The sequence below is a fragment of the Oncorhynchus masou genome, chromosome 11 (genome assembly GCF_036934945.1).
Source record: "Oncorhynchus masou masou isolate Uvic2021 chromosome 11, UVic_Omas_1.1, whole genome shotgun sequence".
NCBI classification, from domain to species: Eukaryota; Metazoa; Chordata; class Actinopteri; order Salmoniformes; family Salmonidae; genus Oncorhynchus; species Oncorhynchus masou.
Genome location: NC_088222.1, coordinates 16,321,323 through 16,341,126, shown reverse-complemented (window position 1 = coordinate 16,341,126; position 19,804 = coordinate 16,321,323). Strand labels below are relative to the sequence as shown.

Genomic DNA, 19,804 nt, shown 5'->3' with positions numbered 1-19,804 from the left:
GGGGTTTTGTTTGTCCACCCGCCTCTTGAGGATTGACCACAAATTCTCAATGGGATTAAGGTCTGGGGAGTTTCCTGACCATGGACCCAACATATCTATGAGAGAAGTGGCTCTTTGCTGCCCTTCTTGACACCAGGCCATCCTCCAAAAGTCTTTGCCTCACTGTGCATGCAGATGCACTCACAACTGACAGCTTCCATTCCTGAGCAAGCTCTGTACTGGTGGTGCCCCGATCCCGCAGCTGAATCAACTTTAGGAGACGGTCCTGGGGCTTGCTGGACTTTCTTGGGCACCCTGAAGCCTTCTTCACAACAATTAAACCACTCTCCTTGAAGTTCTTGATGATCCGATAAATGGTTGATTTAGGTGCAATCTTACTGGCAGCAATATCCTTGCCTGTGAAGACCTTTTTGTGCAAAGCAATGATGATGGTATGTATTTCCTTGCAGGTAACTCTGGTTGACAGAATAAGAACAATGATTCCAAGCACCACCCTCCTTCTGAAGCATCCAGTCTGTTATTCGAACTCAATCAGCATGACAGAGTGACCTCTAGCCTTGTCCTCCTCAACACTCACACCTGTGTTAACGAGAGAATCATTGACATGATGTCTGCTGGTCCTTTTGTGGCAGGGCTGAAATGCAGTGGAAATGTTTTTTGGGGGATTCAGTTCATCTGCATGGCAAAGAGGGACTTTGCAATTCATCAGATCACTCTTCATAACATTCTGGAGTATTTGCAAATTGCCATCATACAAACTGAAGCAGCAGACTTTGTGAAAATTAATATTTGTGTCATTCTCAAAACTTTTGGCCTCCACTGTACAATGTAGAAAATAGTAAAAATGAAGAAAAACCCTTGAATGAGTGGGTGTGTCCAAACTTTTCATTGGTACTGTAGCTCATTGCATTTCTCCAGTCCCATCCCTGAGCTTTATAGCAAAACCAAGTGGTGGGGCTGCCTTTTTCCTGATAAAATGAATTTTGGATTTCAGATTTGGGTTTCAGATCGCTCATTTCCTGTCAAAAGCCTGTAGATTAAAAGGAAGCCGGGATGCAGGGGAAAGGTGTTACATCTGAAGCCCCGAAAAGCTGAAAGAATCCCTAACAGTGTTTGGGAGGAGGAGGTGTGTGCCAATAAAATGCCTCCTGACTGCCAGGAGACCGACTTTATTGCTGTACTATTAACACACGTTTTTTTCTCTAAAGTCTGAAGAGTGGCACAGATCAAAAAGTTGCACATTGTTTAGTCTGGCTTACTGTAAGTACAGAATGTTCACTGCCCACAATGAGGTCGTGAACCACGGAAGAACCCCTGCATGCATATATATATATACACACACACACACACACACACACACACTTTAATGGGTGCCAATACGGTGGAGAATGTTTTGGTCACTCCTCTGCATGTGGCTGTCTGAAGAAAGCTTAAACCATCTCCGGCCCTGCTCCTCCTCCCTCAGTCAGCCTCCTGTCCTCCCCAGTCAGCCACACACTCACACAGACAGCAGCTGTTCCGTGCCTCACTATGACAGCCTAGCCTCACCTCTGTCTCTACTGTGAGCCATACACACCACACACATACCAGGCAACAAGCAGTACAGGAGGACCAAGAGCACTACTCAGCCTGATAAGGATAAGTCACTCCAGAGAAACAGGTCTGGGAACAGTGAGAGGACAGAATGGGGTTGTGGACGACACTGATCGTGGCTTCGCAACTGATCTTGAACTTGTGTTCGGAAGTGGGAGCCCAGGGCTCAGGTGAGTGTAGCTGACAATGACTTTCTTAAATTATTACTGAATGTGATGCCAATATGATCTTGATGTGGTCATTGAAGTCTATTGAAACCATGTAATTGCACCACAAAGTACTTTTAAGGTATTGCTTTGTAATCACAGGACACAACCGCTAAAAGTAAAAATTCAACAATTTGATCTTAGCCAAAGACATACAGTTTAAGTTGACATACAAACCGACTGTGATGTCCTCTTCAGATGCCTTTTATCAGTCTACTAAAGCTCTCAGCACTCTACCTCAGAGTATTCCAATCGAGAACCATGAAGCTCTGAGGTAATGATTGATCTAACAGACACTGTGATTGAGAATATCACATACATTTTTCCCCAAAAGTTTAAGGTAACAAAATCAGTCAACACAAAAATCTATATTGCTCTTATTTAGATTGCAATCACCAATGTACAGTTGCTTTTTTACTTTGTAAAAGGAGAATATCATATTCATTCACACTCAAGCCAATATACACAGAGGGCTAGACAGGACATTTGATACTCTGTTGAGTAAGAATAAATGTTCTGATAAATAGTCCTCTGTGTCCTGTGTGGTAAGAATATTGAAAATACATGCTTCATAAGAATGCTGTGTACTGACTGTAGACTGAGGAAGAGTAAGAGGTGATGACTGAGATGTGACCGCTGTATTAATTGAGTGTGTGTGTGTGTGTGTGTGTGTGTGTGTGTGTGTGTGTGTGTGTGTGTGTGTGTGTGTGTGTGTGTGTGTGTGTGTGTGTGTGTGTGTGTGTGTGTGTGTGTGTGTGTGTGTGTTTAGTGGGTGGGGGGGGGGTCTGGAGTCTGGATATGATTTAAAGTACCAGCTATAGCACACACATGGGAATAATCACTAATGGTCTGCATGCAATTTTGGAGTTTGAAAACACACACACACACACACACACTTGCACCACAACACACAGGCCTTTAAATGGCATCTACACTGAGGTACAGGCCATAACTGTCACATTATTTTACAAAATATATTCACAGCTGTACTGCACACAGTTGTCGCCGTTGATAAATAGTGAACATTTGACTCACTAGCAGTTCATACAAATATAAATTATTGGCAATTATTGCATGAGGTTTCACTATAAACAAACAAAAGTTTGGACTTATTAAGTACATTGTCAATCATATGCCTTGTGTTTACAGTACAACTTTGTTATTACTTATAATAATACAATATATACCATTTTGCAGACACTTTTATCCAAAGCAACTTACAGTCATGTATGGTATCGAACCCACAACCCTGGCACCACGCTCTACCAGCTGAGACATACAGGACCTATTAAGGCACAATATACATATCAGACAACAATAATGCAGTTGTTTATTATCTACTGCATCTAGGTGATTTCACTGTCACTTTATGACTTCAATTGACTTTATGTGGTAGATCATGTCACATGTGTCATACTGAGCTGTTCAGGTGAATTTGAGGTGAATTTGGTTTGTGTAGCTTAACAGATCATGATAGGACAAGCGGTGGCTCTGGGGATGAAATCTAACCCTTTCTCTTTGTGAGGAGATCCTGACACACAGATGGAAGAGAGAGTGTGTGTATAGTGTGTCTAAACAGACAGATGAGAATAGAAAAGAGTTGGTTTGTTTAGACTGTTTTATTGGTGCACCCCCCAGTCCCAGTTTGCAGGCCACGTCAGGTTGGACCATACAGAGATCTATCTGTTAGTGTTTGCCTAACCTCCCTCCTCAAGTGACGGAGACAATAGTGATGCTGAAGCCTTTCACAAACCAGGCATCAGTGTGTTTGTAAAGGTGAGATTGAGTGCAGGAAACGGCATGAAAAGGATGCTCCAGTCACGTTTAACCACACACCTTTAAAAGCACCCGTGCTGCTCCCTGGAGAGCTGGAACAGATTGAGGCCAGGCAGGGGGAACGGGAGGAAAGACTAGAGGCAGGAGAAAATAAGAAAGATGTCTGAAGCTGACAGACACAGATGGAAGCCCACGCACGCTTGCGCACCCACACACAAACGCACACACACGTACACACACGCACACACACTGAGAAGAGAGAAGATGAGAGCAATTTTCTAGAAGCATTTGGGAGCAATTTGGTGCGTGCCTTCATTACACTGTGCCTTGTAGACGGCTGCTAGGACACTTGTGTATTCATGTACGGTCTCAGACTGGCGGGGAGGGATTCAAGGCACATCCTTCCGCGGCCTGCTGTGTACCGGAGGGACTTTATTGGAATAGAATTGTAACCTTGAGCTTAACCGTCCACTCAAGAGAAAGCTTCTCACTGTAACCAGTGACTGTAATCTGGTTCAGGTTATTAATCAACCTACCAGGTTGTTTATAAACACTACAGGGACAAGATTTTCCACATGTATCGATCACCTTTGAACTAATAGTGTAGAACTTTGTTCTAAAGTTGCATCTGTACCCATTGGATGCAGTGATCACAATATTGTGGCTATACCCAGGAAGACCAAAGTTCCAAAAGCTGGGCCTAAAATTGTGTATAAGAGATCATACAAAAGATTTTGTTGTGACTCTTATGTGGATGATGTTAAAAATATGTGTTGGTCTGATGTGATTAATAAGGAGCATCCAGACGCTGCACTTGATGAATTTATGAAATTGCTTCTTCCAAGTATTGGCAAACATGCACCTGTTAAGAAACTGACTGTTAGATCTGTTGAGGCTCCATGGATTGATGAGGAATTGAACAACTGTATGGTTGAAAGAGATGGGGCAAAAGGAGTGGCTAATAAGTCTGGCTGCACATCTGACTGGCTGACTTACTGCAAATTGAGAAATGATGAGACTAAACTCAACAACAAAAAAATAAGAAACTGTATTATGAAGCCAAGATCCATGACATAAAGAATCATTTGAAAAAATTCAATTATTGGCAGAAAGACAAATTCAACTCCATATTTTATCGAATCAGATGGCAGTTGAATTTGAATCACAAAACCATTTGATGTTGCAAATTATTTTAATGATTACATCATTGGCAAAGTGGCCAAATTTAGGAAGGAAATGCCAACAACAAACAATGAGCCATCGTATTCATGCATAAAAAAATATATAATGAAAGAAAAGCATTGCAAGTTTGAATTTTGTAAAGTTAGTGTGGGAGAGGTGGAAAAATCATTGTTAACGATCAATAATGACAAACCTCCTGGCATTGACAACTTAGATGGAAAGCTACTGAGGCTGGTAGCTGACTCTACAGCCACTCCTATCTGTCATATATTTAATCTGAGCCGAGAAGAAAGTATTTGTTGTCCGGCCTGGAGGGAAGCCAAAGTAATTCCGCTACTCAAGAATGGTAAAGCAGCCTTTACTGGTTCTAACAGCAGACCTTTAAGCTTGCTGCCAGCTCTTAGCAAACTGTTGGAAAGAATTGTGTTTGACCAAATACAACGCTATTTCTCTGGAAACAAATGAACAGACTTACCGCAGGGTTATAGAAAAGGACACTCAACATGTACTGAAACAAAGCTTCTCTAATGTTAAACATGTAAAGTGTGGTGTACCGCAGGGCAGCTACCCTTTTTTTTACCAATGACCGTCCACTGGCATTAAACAAAGCATGTGTGTCCATGTTTGCTGATTATTCAACCATAAAAGCATCAGCAACCACAGCTAATGAAGTCACTGAAACCCTTAACAAAGAGCATTGTATTTGGTAGAAATAGTAGACCTCAGCTGAATCTGGTAATGAATGGTGTTGCTGTTGAACAAGTTGAGGATGATAAATTACTTGGCCTTACCTTAGATTGTAAACTGTCATGGTCAAAACATATAGATTCAATGGTTGTAAAGATGGGGAGAGGTCTGTCAGTAATAAACTGATGCTCTGCTTTTGTGACATCACATTCCAAAAAGCAAGTCCTGCAGGCTCTAGTATTGTCTTATCTTGATTACTGTCCAGTCGTGTGGTTGAGTGCTGCAAGGAAAGACCTAGTTAAGCTGCAGCTGGCCCAGAACAGAGCGGCACGTCTTGCTCTTCATTGTAATCAGAGGGCTGATATCAATACTATGCTGCCAGTCTCTCTTGGCTAAGAGTTGAGGAGAGACTGACTGCATCACTTCTTCTTTTTTATAAGAAACAATGTGTTGAAAATCCCAATTTCTTTGCATAGTCAACTTACACACAGCTCTGACATACACACACACCAGACATGCCACCAGGGGTCTTTTCACAGTCCCCAAATCCAGGACAAATTCAAAAAAGCGTACTGTATTATATAGAGCCATTATTGCATGGAACTCCATTCTATCTCATTTTGCTCAAATGAACAGCAAACCTGCTTTCAAAAAACAGATAAAGAAACACCTCATGGCACAACGCCTCCCCTATTTTTAAAAATGTTTATTTAACCTTTATTTAACTAGACAAGTCAGTTAAGAACAAATTCTTATTTACAATGACGGCCGACACCGGCCAAATGACGATGCTGGGACAATTGTGTGCCGCCCTGTGGGACACCCATTCACGGCCAGATGTGATACAGCCTGGATTCTAACCAGGGACTGTAATGACGGCTCTTGCACTGAGATGCAGTGCCTTAGACCGCTGCTCCACTATTTGACCTAGATAGTTTGCATGTATGTATTGGTATTGATATATAGGCAACCTGTGAAATATATATTGATGTAGTTCTGTCCTTGAGGTATTCTTGCCTATTAATGTTTTGTATTATGTCATGTTTCAAGTTTTGTGTGGACCCCGGGAAGGGTGGTTGCTGCTTTTGCAACAGCTAATGGGGATCCTAATAAAATACCAAATACCAAAACTCTTTAGTGGCTTCTACATTCCACTCCCTGAGCACTCAGTACAGTCTATCCAGATTTGTGTGGTAAAAGTGGTCAAGCAAAAGACCCACTACGTTATTTGCACCAAGAAAACTCATTTTGATCTTGATCTTCCAGCCCATTCTAGTCTACTGACGTAAAGTATTGTCTCGGAACATCAAAACTACTAGCTCAAGATTGATCAAAATACCATACATTCTAATAAAAGGGAAAATGTTTTACCCCAAACTCATACTCTGTCTCATCTGCCTCATCAACAACTAGCCTACTCTCTCGTGACGAACAGCATCTTCTCAGCACTTTAAAACCTCTAGCTCAGCAATCCTCACCATTCAGGTCGATGTGATCAAGTGGACACTACAGGCCAGGCGTTGTAGCATTTCTCCCCAGCTAGTCAAACTCACTGTGATGTTCCAGCCCAGTTTAGTCTATAAAGTATTGACGTACACTTTCCCCCCGATACATCCAAAACACTGTCGTGTCATTACTATCATTAAATGAAGACTTTTAGTTCTTATCAAAGATTCTCTGTAATTAGTATTATGCAATTAAACTGATTAATCACGTAACTATAATTAACTAGGAAGTTGGGGCACCAAGGAAAATATTCAGATTACAAAGTTATAATTTCGTAATATAACTTTTCAGATATTTTATATCTGATCAATTAGTCTTCGAATTAATGAATTATTTACTTTACCTCACGTTAGTCTCATTCCAAACGTCGTAAAATGTTGGTTATCTGCACGAACCCAGTCTTCACTATGAGTCATCCATACATCAATTGTCTTAAATAATTTATTTACTAACTAAGTAATTCACAGAAGTGCATAAACAAACAAACCAAGTAAATATGGTTACAAGAAATGATAGGGGAATGTGCCCTAGTTGGCTAAACCGGCATGGTGGCTTGTTGTACTAAAATGTAACAAACGGACCAGTTCGTAGCTGGATTCTTCACCGATCTTTTATACCTTCTCCGGGAACATAAATGTTGTTCGGACCTCAAGTTCTGTGAGGTGGAAGAAATTCCCTTGTTCTCTATGAAACTTCACTCTGTCGCTATCTTCCTGGAATTCCCTTTACAGTTATTTTACTCTATTTAATGTTTCCCTTCGCAGGTTTTTCACTTTAATTTATGTTTCCCTTTACAGTCATTTTACTTCACGGTTCCCTTTACAGTCATTTTACTTCACGGTTCCCTTTACAGTCATTTTACTTCACGGTTCCCTTTACAGTTATTTTACTCTATTTAATGTTTCCCTTCGCAGGTATTTCACTTTAATTTATGTTTCCTTTTACAGTAATTTTACTTTACTTTATGTTTCCCTTTACAGTCATTTTACCTCACGGTTCCCTTTTATAGTTATTTTACTTTACGTTTCCCTTTACATTTATTTTACTTTACATTTCCCTTTACATTTATTTTACTTTACATTTCCCTTTACATTTATTGTACTTTACATTTCCCTTTACATTAATTTTTACTTTACATTACCCTTTACAGTTATTTGACTTTACATTTCCCTTTACAGTTATTTTACTTTACATTTCCCTTTACATTAATTTTATTTTACTTTACATTTCCCTTTACATTAATTTTATTTTACATTACCCTTTACAGTTATTTTATTTTACATTTCCCTTTACAGTTATTTTACATTATTTTTTCCTCTGTAGTGTATGATCTCCTCAATTCCCCGGACTGTCTGCCAGACCTGCTGCAGGGTGGCTTAGTGGAGCAGGGCGTGAATGAGGCTTTCATCCTCACCACCTTCAAGCTGCAGCCCAAGACTGGCACCACAGTGTTCGGCCTGTACAACCCACGGGACAACAGCAAGTACTTTGAGTTCACCGTGCTGGGGAAACTCAACAGAGGTAAGGGGTAGGAAGGAGAGGCAGGGGCATCATGCCCATTGAAACCAATGGTTTATCTACTTATACTCTGAAAATATAGAAGATATTGTTTCTTTTACTCATTATTAATTCAAAGATATCGATTTCTGGCCACAATTTCCCCTCAAAGAAATGAGGTGCACAACGAGGGGAGGGATGCATAATACATTGGTCTTGCTGAATGCACTTTTCTGTACTATGTCAAATTAAATACAATTTTAATTGTCACATGCTTCGTAAACAACAGGTGTAGACTAACAGTGAAAAGAGTCTTAGTTCTCTCTCTCTTTTAATTTAATTTAATTTTTTTAAATCATTATTTTCGCTCTCTGCTTCTACATTATTCATGTATTAATTTCATTGACGCATTTGCTGCGATTCCCTTTTCATCACACGTCCTTTTCCTTTAACTATCAAGTTCTTCTCATCTCTCTCTCTCCCTCTAATTCTTTCCCTTCCTCTATCCCAGCCGTGCTGCGTTACTTGAGGAGTGATCGGAGGATGAGCTCCGTGACCTTCAACAACATCCCTCTGGCAGACGGTCAGCGCCACCGCCTCCTTTTCCACCTGAAGGGCATGCAGCAGGGACCTGGGGGGGTGGAGCTACACCTGGACTGCAGGCTGGTGGAGACGGTCCGGGATCTCCCCTCCGTGTTTCAGGGTCTGCCTGCAGGCTACGGTGTGGTGGAGCTGAAGAGCATGCAGGGCAAAGCAGAGGTGATGTTATTAGATATGTTTCAAATGGCAACCTATTGCTTTTATGGAACACTTATTTAGACCATTGTCAAATTGGGTGCAGTTCAAATGTAGTGCATCATATGGAATAGAGTTATTATTTACTCATAGATCCAGACAAAATCACAGAACCTTCAACCGAGGATTGGTTGTCAGTCTGTTTCCATTTAAGCCATTTGACCAGAGCTACCCAGACACTCCCCAAACAATTGCATTTGTTGACTTTGTACTCAGGGAAACTATGAGTGATGTCACTTATTTACTCCTAGATCCTCCTTCCAAATTCAAATGACCCTAACCCCCTAGCCTGGGTGCCAGATAGTCTGTTTCTGCTTTGGCCAAATGCTTGTCCTTCGGAAATTAGAGTTGGCTACAGCAGGTAAAAATCGGGAAATTGGGAAACAAATTTGGTAACCACCTTGTCCTAATCTAATCAAACACATCCATCAGCATTCAGCACTGATTCCAACTAATGTGTCCCTGTTGTTGGACTTCTTCATAAACAGGAAGAGCTGGAGGAGCTGAAACTAGTGGTGGGAGACACGTTTGAGAACGTAGCTTCTCTTCAAAACTGCCACCAACAAGGAGACTCAGTGCAGACTCTGGGTAAGAGTTTATGACAAAAAAAAATAAAAAAAATAAACCAACTCCTATTCCTGTGTGTTCCCTAGTACTGTTTAGTTTACACAGACAAAAACATTTTGAGGTAAGTATTTGTCTTGAACGTCGCCCAACTGTTTTTCAAGAAGCAAATAAATGGTGATATATACATATATATATATATATATATATATATATATATATATATATATATATATATATATATATATATATATGTGTGTGTGTCTCTACTTTCGAATTCACACAAAAACAACAGTTACTGTAGATTGATGTTAGACAAGAACCCCCCCCTCCCCCCTCGAGTCTGTTGGTATGACTAATGTTCTTTTCCAATGCTGCTCTCCCGTGCAGGGGTCAACACAAAGCAGCTGTCCAATCAAATGCTTGATCTCACGAAGGTGATAAACGAGCTGAAAGATGTCCTCATTCAGCAGGTAACTATAGCCCTCAAGCTCATCTGGGAGCTATTAATAAACTGTACCTCCTGACCCACTGAGTCCATAAAAACTCAAAACATGTATATGTTGTTTTCTAAAGGTCAAAGAGACATCTTTTCTCAGAAACACCATCTCTGAATGCCAGGCTTGTGGTAAGAACATCCACTATCACCATTATATTACAAATGATGTATTAAAGTTCTGTTATATGTTGTTTATAGATTGGGCAAATAGATTTTTCCTGACCATGAGGAAAATCACTGGGTCCTTGTAATAAAACTAGTTTGAAGTATGTTCGCTTATAACACATTCATTACTAATACATTAGAAACCACTGGTATTGTGGAAACGAGTGTCATAAAAATATATTTCCTCTGGGTGTCTTTGAAGGACTGGGTGGAAGCGAAGTCATGAAGCAGAAGTGTGCCCCTGGCGTTTGTTTCCGCGGTGACATGTGTATTGAGACCGAGGACGGGGTTGAGTGTGGACCCTGCCCTGATGGATACACAGGGGACGGCTTCAGCTGTGATGATGTGGATGAGGTAGGGTGTGTTTGTGTGTGTATGTTATATTCAGGTGCATGTGTGTTTACTGTATGTATTTATATGGTGGTAATAATTCTGAAACACTAACCAAGCGTCTTCTTTAATCTCTCTCTCTCTCTCTCCAGTGTCAATTTAACCCATGCTTCCCCGGGGTGAAATGTGTGAACACGGCTCCAGGGTTCCGCTGTGACGCCTGTCCTCTGGGCTACTCTGGTCTGGCTGTGGAAGGGGTGGGAGTGGTCTACGCACAGACAAACAAACAGGTCAGTCAACATAACCAACATCACCAAATACAGTCAAGGTCTCCAGGTCAGTCAACAACACCAAATACAGTCAAGGTCTCCAGGTCAGTCAACATCACCAAATACAGTCAAGGTCTCCAGGTCAGTCAACAACACCAAATACAGTCAAGGTCTCCAGGTCAGTCAACATCACCAAATACAGTCAAGGTCTCCAGGTCCGTCAACAACACCAAATACAGTCAAGGTCTCCAGGTCCGTCAACATCACCAAATACAGTCAAGGTCACCAGGTCAGTCAACAACACCAAATACAATCAAGGTCTCCAGGTCAGTCAACATCACCAAATACAGTCAAGGTCACCAGGTCAGTCAACATCACCAAATACAGTCAAGGTCACCAGGTCAGTCAACATCACCAAATACAGTCAAGGTCTCCAATTGAATTGGGTAAAAGAAGAAGCTGCACACTCTAGTAGGTCTGTTGTAATAATTTATTCACCAACGTTTCGACAGGAAGATTTAAATTCAGTCAATGGACAATTCAAGAAGATTAATTTAAATTAAATATACTCCTACCCACCCGGTGATATTGTTATTAGGATAACTAATCATGGAACACCTTTTCAAGATATGTATCATAATAATCATCTCCAGTTTTGTACTTTATACGGTCTCTTAGGTCTGTGATGACATTGACGAGTGCAAAGAACCCAACAATGGACAGTGCACCGCCAACTCTCTCTGTCACAACTCTGCGGTAAGGCCTGAGTGTGTTACTCTGTCATAAATCTGCGGTAAGGCCTGAGTGTCTGTCTGTCTGATAGCCTGGTGGTCGACTAGATCGGTTTGTTGCTTCAGCCAACTCCGACCTTCGTTTCCTTCAACTGAAATTGCTTGAAGCACAAACAGATCTGGCACCCGGCTAGTATCTGATAGCCTGGAATAAAAAACGGAATATTGCTCAATTTAAACAATAATGCAAGGAGGGAACCATGTTAACTGGATTCCAAATCTCTGACTGCCTGCTACAAGTACTACATGTATTCCTATGTCTCTCATTGCCTATTACCCTACATTATCCCTGTAGGGTTCATATGTCTGTGGGGGCTGTAAGACAGGCTACACAGGGGACCAGGTGAAGGGCTGTAAGCCAGAGAGGAGCTGTGGTAACAGTTTGACCAACCCCTGTGATGTCAACGCCCAGTGTTTCCAAGAAAGAGACGGCTCCATCAACTGTCAGGTGGGGTCCTAAGGATCACAAACTGGCCTCCATTGACAGAACTCTCCCTCACACACACAAACACACATACGCACATACACACACGCACGCAAACACACGCACGCAAACATACACACGCAAAAACACACAAACACGCACTGCCTCTTATGTGTTCTCTCTTCTTTCTCCTGTCAGTGTGGGATTGGCTGGGCTGGTAATGGCTACCTATGTGGAAAGGATACAGACATTGATGGATACCCTGATGAAAAACTTAAGTGCAAGGATATGCTCTGTAAAAAGGTAACCATGACAACACAAGAAATACAACTATCCTGGGATAAACACCCCCCCTTCCTCTCCCTTTTCCCTTCCCTCCATCTTCTTTTTATGGAGTGTCTGTTAAAGTGATAACCATAAATCGGTCAATAAATAAATCTGTCTGTTTCCAGGATAACTGCATGCGTGTTCCTAACTCTGGCCAAGAGGATGCTGACAAGGACGGACAAGGAGACGCTTGTGACACCGACGCTGATGGTGACGGTATTCTGAATGAACAGGTAGACCTTATACCTTTACACACACACACACACACACACACACACACACACACACACACACACACACACACACACACACACACACACACACACACACACACACACACACACACACACATTAAATTAAATGCATTTATAAAGACCTTTTTGCATCAGCAGATGTCACAAAATGCTTATTCAGAAAGTCTACCTAAAACAGGAGATTTCACCAGATAAGACAGACTGACCCTATTCCCTCTGTGCCCCTCTCCCGTGCAGGATAACTGCTGGCTGAAGCCTAACGTGGACCAGAGGAACAGTGACAAGGACAGCCATGGTGACGCCTGTGACAACTGTCGCACGGTGGAGAACCCTGATCAGAGGGACACTGACAGTGATGGGAAAGGAGACGCCTGCGATGATGACATGGATGGAGACGGTACGTACAGCGACACATCACTACCACATAGCTACAGTCCGTCACAGTAGTATGTTACAACAGCCGCTTGTCTAGAATCCTTGAACATACAGTACCACCAAGCACCAACCCTACCCTGACCCAATGATTTATATACTAGATGATTGACAGGGGGTGCTGTTTTGAAGCCACCGCACCTCCATCTTGGCATTCCCCCACGAGCGTAAAAAAAGGTTTTGGAAGCTATAGAAATTCATTAATTCATTTCTACGTTAATTATATTACAGACACCTTAATGCATACTTTTAAATTATAGAATGTGAGCTAAACATGAAAAATATCTATTAAATTATGTGTTACTGTCCCCACTAATTTTTTAACATTTTAAATACATGTAATTTTGTCCTTGACACATTTAATTTAAATAATGTAGCGTTCCATTCATTCCTATGGAGGACTGCTTCTTCTGGGGGGTGTCAATATGCCCAATCAGTGGCTTCAAAGCCTCTCACTAGCCAGTACATTGAGTAGCATCAGCAATCCAGGGTTTATATACATAATTGCCATGACCCCACTACTAAAATTACCTCTCAAGTTAACAGAAACATACAGTATGCCTTTATCATCCTCACTCTTTAATAATGTAGATGACTGTCTGGGTTTCTTTTTATAGACCCTGTCTACAGACGGCTTGACCTTTATGCTACAACCACAGTACTGTTGCTTTCCAGAGATAAATGAGAAATGACACACACATGGCCTACCATATTTCAACAGTTCACTCAGATGATAAATGCAACAGTGCCTCCTTGTGGCACCACTATTGAACTATAAGAAACAGCATATCAATGGAAATAGAATCAACCACATGCAGTTTGCTTTTAAATCCCAATGCATTGATTCAACGTCAGTGGTTAAGCCTTCAAATCATACAAATCATGTTTTATGACTTTCTCATGGGCCACACTTAAAGTTCACTTTTTGCATGTATCCAACCGAGATTCACACATCTTCTAAATGTGAAATATCTAGAACAGCCATCGCTGGTGTTCATACGTCACAAAGCAGTGCCCCTGAAGGAGTCTACTTGAAGCTGAAGCACTCATGTATTTCACCAACACTTCTGCAGAGTGGTGGGATACTATTGGTCAGATAACTTTACAAACTCAAACTTTGTAATTGAATTGGTCTCCAGGCTTGAAGAACTTCCTTGACAACTGCCAGCAGGTGGTGAACCGGGACCAGTTGGACCGGGATGGAGACGGAGTGGGAGATGCCTGTGACAGCTGCCCTGATATCCCTAATCCTAACCAGGTCAGACTGCTTCCACAGGCCTCCTTTAGGGTTCTGAGACCTGTTCAGTTTACAGATATAAAATGGGATATGGAGCAACTGAACTGTCCTACCCTGTAATAAATATTATACTGAGTGGTCAAAAAGTCTTTTAACAAAATCTGTGCTCTAATTTTAGTCCGACATTGACCATGACCTGGTTGGGGATTCTTGTGACACAAATCAAGACAGGTACAAGAAAAACATATTTTAAAAATACCTGACTTGAGAAAACGTATGCTCTTAAAATATCCACTTCACGATTTAATTTATTTTAGTCAATTCATAAATCCAGTAGTCAATATATCCCTTTATTTTGACAAATATTCCTATTTTACTGTATAATTTAGAATAAAGGGCATAAAGTAGGTTGCCAGTCCAATGTTACTTACCTGCCAGCCATTCCCTACTAGCCTGAGTCCCAGATCTGTTTATGACGTCAACTCCATTGCTGTAAGCAACACTCAGGCTAAATCCATTCATGTGATGACCTAAACCTATCTTTTCTGTCCCTCCTCCCTGTGTGTCATCCCCTGGTCTGTAGTGATGGCGATGGTCACCAGGACACCAAGGACAACTGTCCCAACGTGATCAACAGCTCCCAGCTGGACACAGACAAAGATGGCCTGGGGGATGAGTGTGACGATGACGACGACAACGACAGCATCCCTGACTTCCTGCTACCAGGACCCGACAACTGCAGACTGGTGCCCAATCCCGACCAGCTGGATGAGAACAGTCAGTCTTTAATATTTCTTTCAAATAATTTACTTTACTGCTTCAAACAAATTGCCGAGCAACGGGACAATCTGAATGTGAATTCTTGAGTCATCACCTACAACCTATTGCCTGGTGATCCAGTCTGTTTGTGCTTTGGCCAACACCTCTCTGTGTTAGTTTGTGTCCTGCCAAACAGACAGCAAATGGTGTGACAACTGTAGAAGAGTTAACTACACCAACAGTATGGGATCAGACTACATTTTAAGTGAAAGTAAAACACAAGAAAGTGAGCACCTATGCATTAACAAGGTTCTCTATCAAATTACATTTTATTCGTCACATGCTTCGTAAAACAACAGGTGTAAATAATAGTGAAATACTTAATACACAATGACATCTGCAAAAAAATAACTGTAGCTTAATTGGTCTACTACTGTATCATTCATCATCATTGATATTGAACCAATTTGTGGCAGGTAGCCTAGTGGTTAACCCTATAGCTCCTGTATGTTGCTCTGGATAAGAGTGTCTGCTAAATGACTCAAATGTAACTCTCCACTCTACCAGTGTATTGTCTATGCTTAGAACCTTACTGGGCATCATTTCCTTTGTGTATTCTCTCCTTCCAGGTGATGGTGTTGGAGATGTGTGTGAGTCAGACTTTGACCAGGACAAGGTGATAGACAGGATAGACAACTGTCCAGAGAACGCTGAGGTCACTCTGACAGACTTCAGAGCCTATCAGACGGTGGTGCTGGACCCGGAGGGCGATGCCCAGATTGACCCCAACTGGGTGGTACTTAATCAGGTCAGATGGTCAATTACTGGATGGACTTACAACACAATAAGTTCAACATGGCAGAAATGCTTTGACTTTGTCCACATGACTGACATTTAATCTCTCAAACAGGGAATGGAGATTGTTCAGACCATGAACAGTGACCCTGGACTTGCTGTCGGTAAGAAAGACTTCCAAATCGTTATCAGGTATCGAACCATGTTCTCATATGGTATTGTATCAAGCCGTATCCTATTTTATCGCAACATTTTTGTTGTGTATTGCTCCCTAGGTTACACTGCGTTCAGTGGAGTGGACTTTGAGGGGACATTCCATGTTAACACGGTGACTGACGATGACTACGCAGGCTTCATCTTTGGCTACCAGGACTCCTCCTCCTTCTACGTGGTCATGTGGAAACAGACTGAACAGACCTACTGGCAGGCAACACCCTTTAGAGCAGTGGCCGAGCCTGGCATCCAGCTCAAGGTGTGTGTGTGTGTGTGTGTGTGTGTGTGTGTGTGTGTGTGTGTGTGTGTGTGTGTGTGTGTGTGTGTGTGTGTGTGTGTGTGTGTGTGTGTGTGTGTGTGTGTGTGTGTGTGTGTGTGTGTGTGTGTGTGTGTGTGTGTGTGTGTGTGTGATTGTGTTTTTGAAGTAAGTACAAAAAGCCAAAGAGATAGATTTGGTCTAGGGTGTCTCTTGATTGTACAATTCACACACGTGTACTATGGAGAGCCACCCAAAACACAATCTGTCTTGAGCAGACCTACTAGCTGGCCACACCCTTCAGAGCAGTGGCTGAGCCTGGCATCCAGCTCAAGGTGTGTGTGTATGATTGTATGTGAGATTGTGTTTTTGAAGTAAGTACGAAAAATAAAGATAGATTGTATTTAGGGTGGCTCTGTACAATTTAACACACGTGTGTGCTATGGACAGCACAGGAGGTTGGTGGCACCTTAATTGGGGAGGACGGGCCTGTGGTAATGGCTGGAGCGGAATGGGTGGAATGATATCATGACATCCATGTGGTTGATACCATTCCATTTGCTCCATTCCTGCCATTATTATGAGCCGTCCTCCCCTCAGCAGCCTCCACGATGGAGAGCCACCCTAAGCCAAATCTGTCTTTGTTTCTTTGTACTTACTTCTTAATTACCTTCTCTCCCTCGCCATCTCCTCTCTCCATCGCTCTCTCCCTCCCCAGGCTGTGAAGTCTAAGTCAGGTCCAGGGGAGCACCTGAGGAACTCCCTGTGGCACACAGGGGACACCAACGACCAGGTGCGTCTGCTGTGGAAGGACCCCAGGAACGTGGGCTGGAAGGACAAGGTTTCCTACCGTTGGTACCTGCAGCACCGACCCCAGGTCGGATACATCAGGTGAGACAGCTGAGAGAAAAATAGAGAGAGAGAGAGTGTGTGTGATGTCATGGCTACATCTAATACACAATGGTGTACAACAATGGCTAATGTCTGTTGGGTGTTTGGACAGGGCCCGTTTCTATGAGGGGACAGAGCTGGTGGCTGACTCTGGTGTGACCATCGACACCACCATGAGAGGAGGCCGACTGGGTGTGTTCTGTTTCTCTCAGGAAAACATCATCTGGTCCAACCTAAAGTACCGTTGCAATGGTAAGCAGCATGCTTTATTCAAGTGTCGCAGCGGTCTTAGTCACTACATCTCAGTGCTGGATTTTTAAAAAAAATTAACAATTGTTTTTAACTCAAATTAGTCAAATTCATCAACCAAAGTGGCAACCTTAATTTAACTGACTCTTGGTAGAACTTGACTTTGACCCTTAACCTCTGACCTCTAACCTACACAGATACCATCCCTGGGGACTTCCAGGAGTTCAGCATGCAGCACGGCGTCGTCGACGGTCTCTAAGCATACAGAGGAAAACTGAAAGAGAGACCGTTTCTCCAGATGTGTTTGGAATGTACTGTATGTGGTGTGTGCGTTTGTACACAGTGGCAATACTGTATGTATGTGGTCTGTTTCCATGTCTACCCACTTCCCCAACAAAAATCTAATCAACTTGTCTTCATGGGTGTTATAATCAGTGTCCTCAGTGGTTTAAATTAGGACTACTAGAGTAAAATAAAATTCACATTTCACATTTCAAACTTAAGATTGTATTATTTGAGCTCATTTTACAATAACATCCACAAACAGAAACATCAGCCATTGATATAAGCTTCCTTCTCTCTCCCTCTCTCAGAGCTTTGATTCTCAGTGTGTACCAGCCCCACACAATGTCATCACACAATATGGACATGAGAGCAAACACAGGAGATGAATCAGACCATGGGGACTTGGTCATGCCTGAGCATATTCCATTGTCTTATACCCTGGTACCAGATCTGTTTGTGCTGTCTTGTCCTGTTGGAAAGACAGCACAAACACATCTGGGACCAGGCCAATTGTCTTGGCCCTGTGACCTCAATCCTCCCCAGAGGCCTAGTCTTGACCAAGAGTTTTGTTATCAGTGAATATCTCGGCTCCTTAAAACAACTCTCTAGAGGCCAATAGAAAGCGATTTGAAAATGATTCCCAAATAAACTCCACACTTCTGCCTGGTTTAAGTCTTAGACTTAGGTTTTTGTAAGTTTTAAATGTTGATTATTTTATAAGTATAATGCTATCAACAAAGGAATTTCAAATAAAAAAATGTGATAAGAGATATTGTATTGTGTTTTTTTTTGGTCTTATTCATCAGCCTTATTGAATGTGTTTCTCCAGATTTTCATCGGCCAGTTTCTCAGTTCATGTGGCCAAAAGAATAAAGAGCAGTGAGGAAACAAGAATATTGACCTGTTAACCTAGTATTCTTATTATTGCTGGTGACCATGTGGCACGGGCATCCATAAGGTATGCTAATATATTTAAAAAACAAATCTAATCTCATTCCATAGTCACCCTCATATTTTGGTCATGCCTCCGAGCGAGTTGGTAAGGGCGAGGTGGTGGTTTGGGATGTATGACAAGTTATTTGGCTATAGAACTTCAGTGATAACAAAGTCCTGAGGGACATTATGTGGCCTAATGTGGGAATGTATATTGATAGGCCTTCACCAAATGTGTCACTTAGGATCCTAAAAAGACTATTCAGGAAAGAGTTTAAAATGGATTTAAGATTGTATTTTTAAGGTTTATTTAATAGATTGACTTTCTATCATTGAAAAAAAGTTGCACCCCAGCATTCCTGCTCGTACATTCTTGCTTTGTCAACAACAGAAAAAGCAACACAAAGGAGGTTTGAAAACAGTTCAGATACTCCACTAGAATCTGGTCTTTGATCCTTGCACGCTATTGGCTCTCAGCCGTCACCTGCGGAGAGCCAACTCTTGTTGCGAAAGCCCTTCTCAGACATTTTGTAAAAACTTGCTTAATAAAACCATGTAACCCTACCCGAATAAACTGATCTTACCTGACTGTGTTAGTCATTAGCTTTCATCATTGCTTTTCACACACAGGGTTTGTGTCTGAATTGAAATGGCAACCTATTCCCTATATAGTACACTACTTTTGATCATGGCCCATACAGCTCAAAAGTAGAGCACTATGTAGGAATTAGGGTACCATTTCAGACACACAGGGATAAACATCTTTAAAAAGTGGAGCAGCGACAAAAAGAACACATTGGATTGACCTATGACCTGTACTTTAGACTCAGCTTTTCTCAGGAACATGCACAGAATGCATGCTTACCTTACAGGGCTGATAGCCAGCAGC

At 41.9% G+C, this 19,804-nt stretch overlaps 1 protein-coding gene across 1 annotated transcript; it reads left to right on the top strand.

Moving 5' to 3' along the window:
- Positions 1 to 1,392: 1,392 nt before the first annotated feature.
- Positions 1,393 to 18,750, top strand: LOC135548198 (thrombospondin-4-B-like). The gene is made up of 22 exons (XM_064977543.1): positions 1,393 to 1,763; positions 8,274 to 8,471; positions 8,959 to 9,206; positions 9,731 to 9,830; positions 10,197 to 10,279; positions 10,383 to 10,434; positions 10,673 to 10,824; positions 10,953 to 11,090; positions 11,748 to 11,825; positions 12,156 to 12,308; positions 12,483 to 12,587; positions 12,737 to 12,844; positions 13,103 to 13,262; positions 14,437 to 14,555; positions 14,713 to 14,765; positions 15,118 to 15,311; positions 15,923 to 16,101; positions 16,204 to 16,252; positions 16,364 to 16,560; positions 17,276 to 17,448; positions 17,561 to 17,700; positions 17,895 to 18,750. Exons 1-22 carry the CDS (start codon positions 1,685 to 1,687, stop codon positions 17,954 to 17,956), a joined length of 2,820 nt encoding a protein of 939 aa, XP_064833615.1. The 5' UTR covers positions 1,393 to 1,684; the 3' UTR covers positions 17,957 to 18,750.
- The last annotated feature ends 1,054 nt before the right edge of the window (positions 18,751 to 19,804 follow it).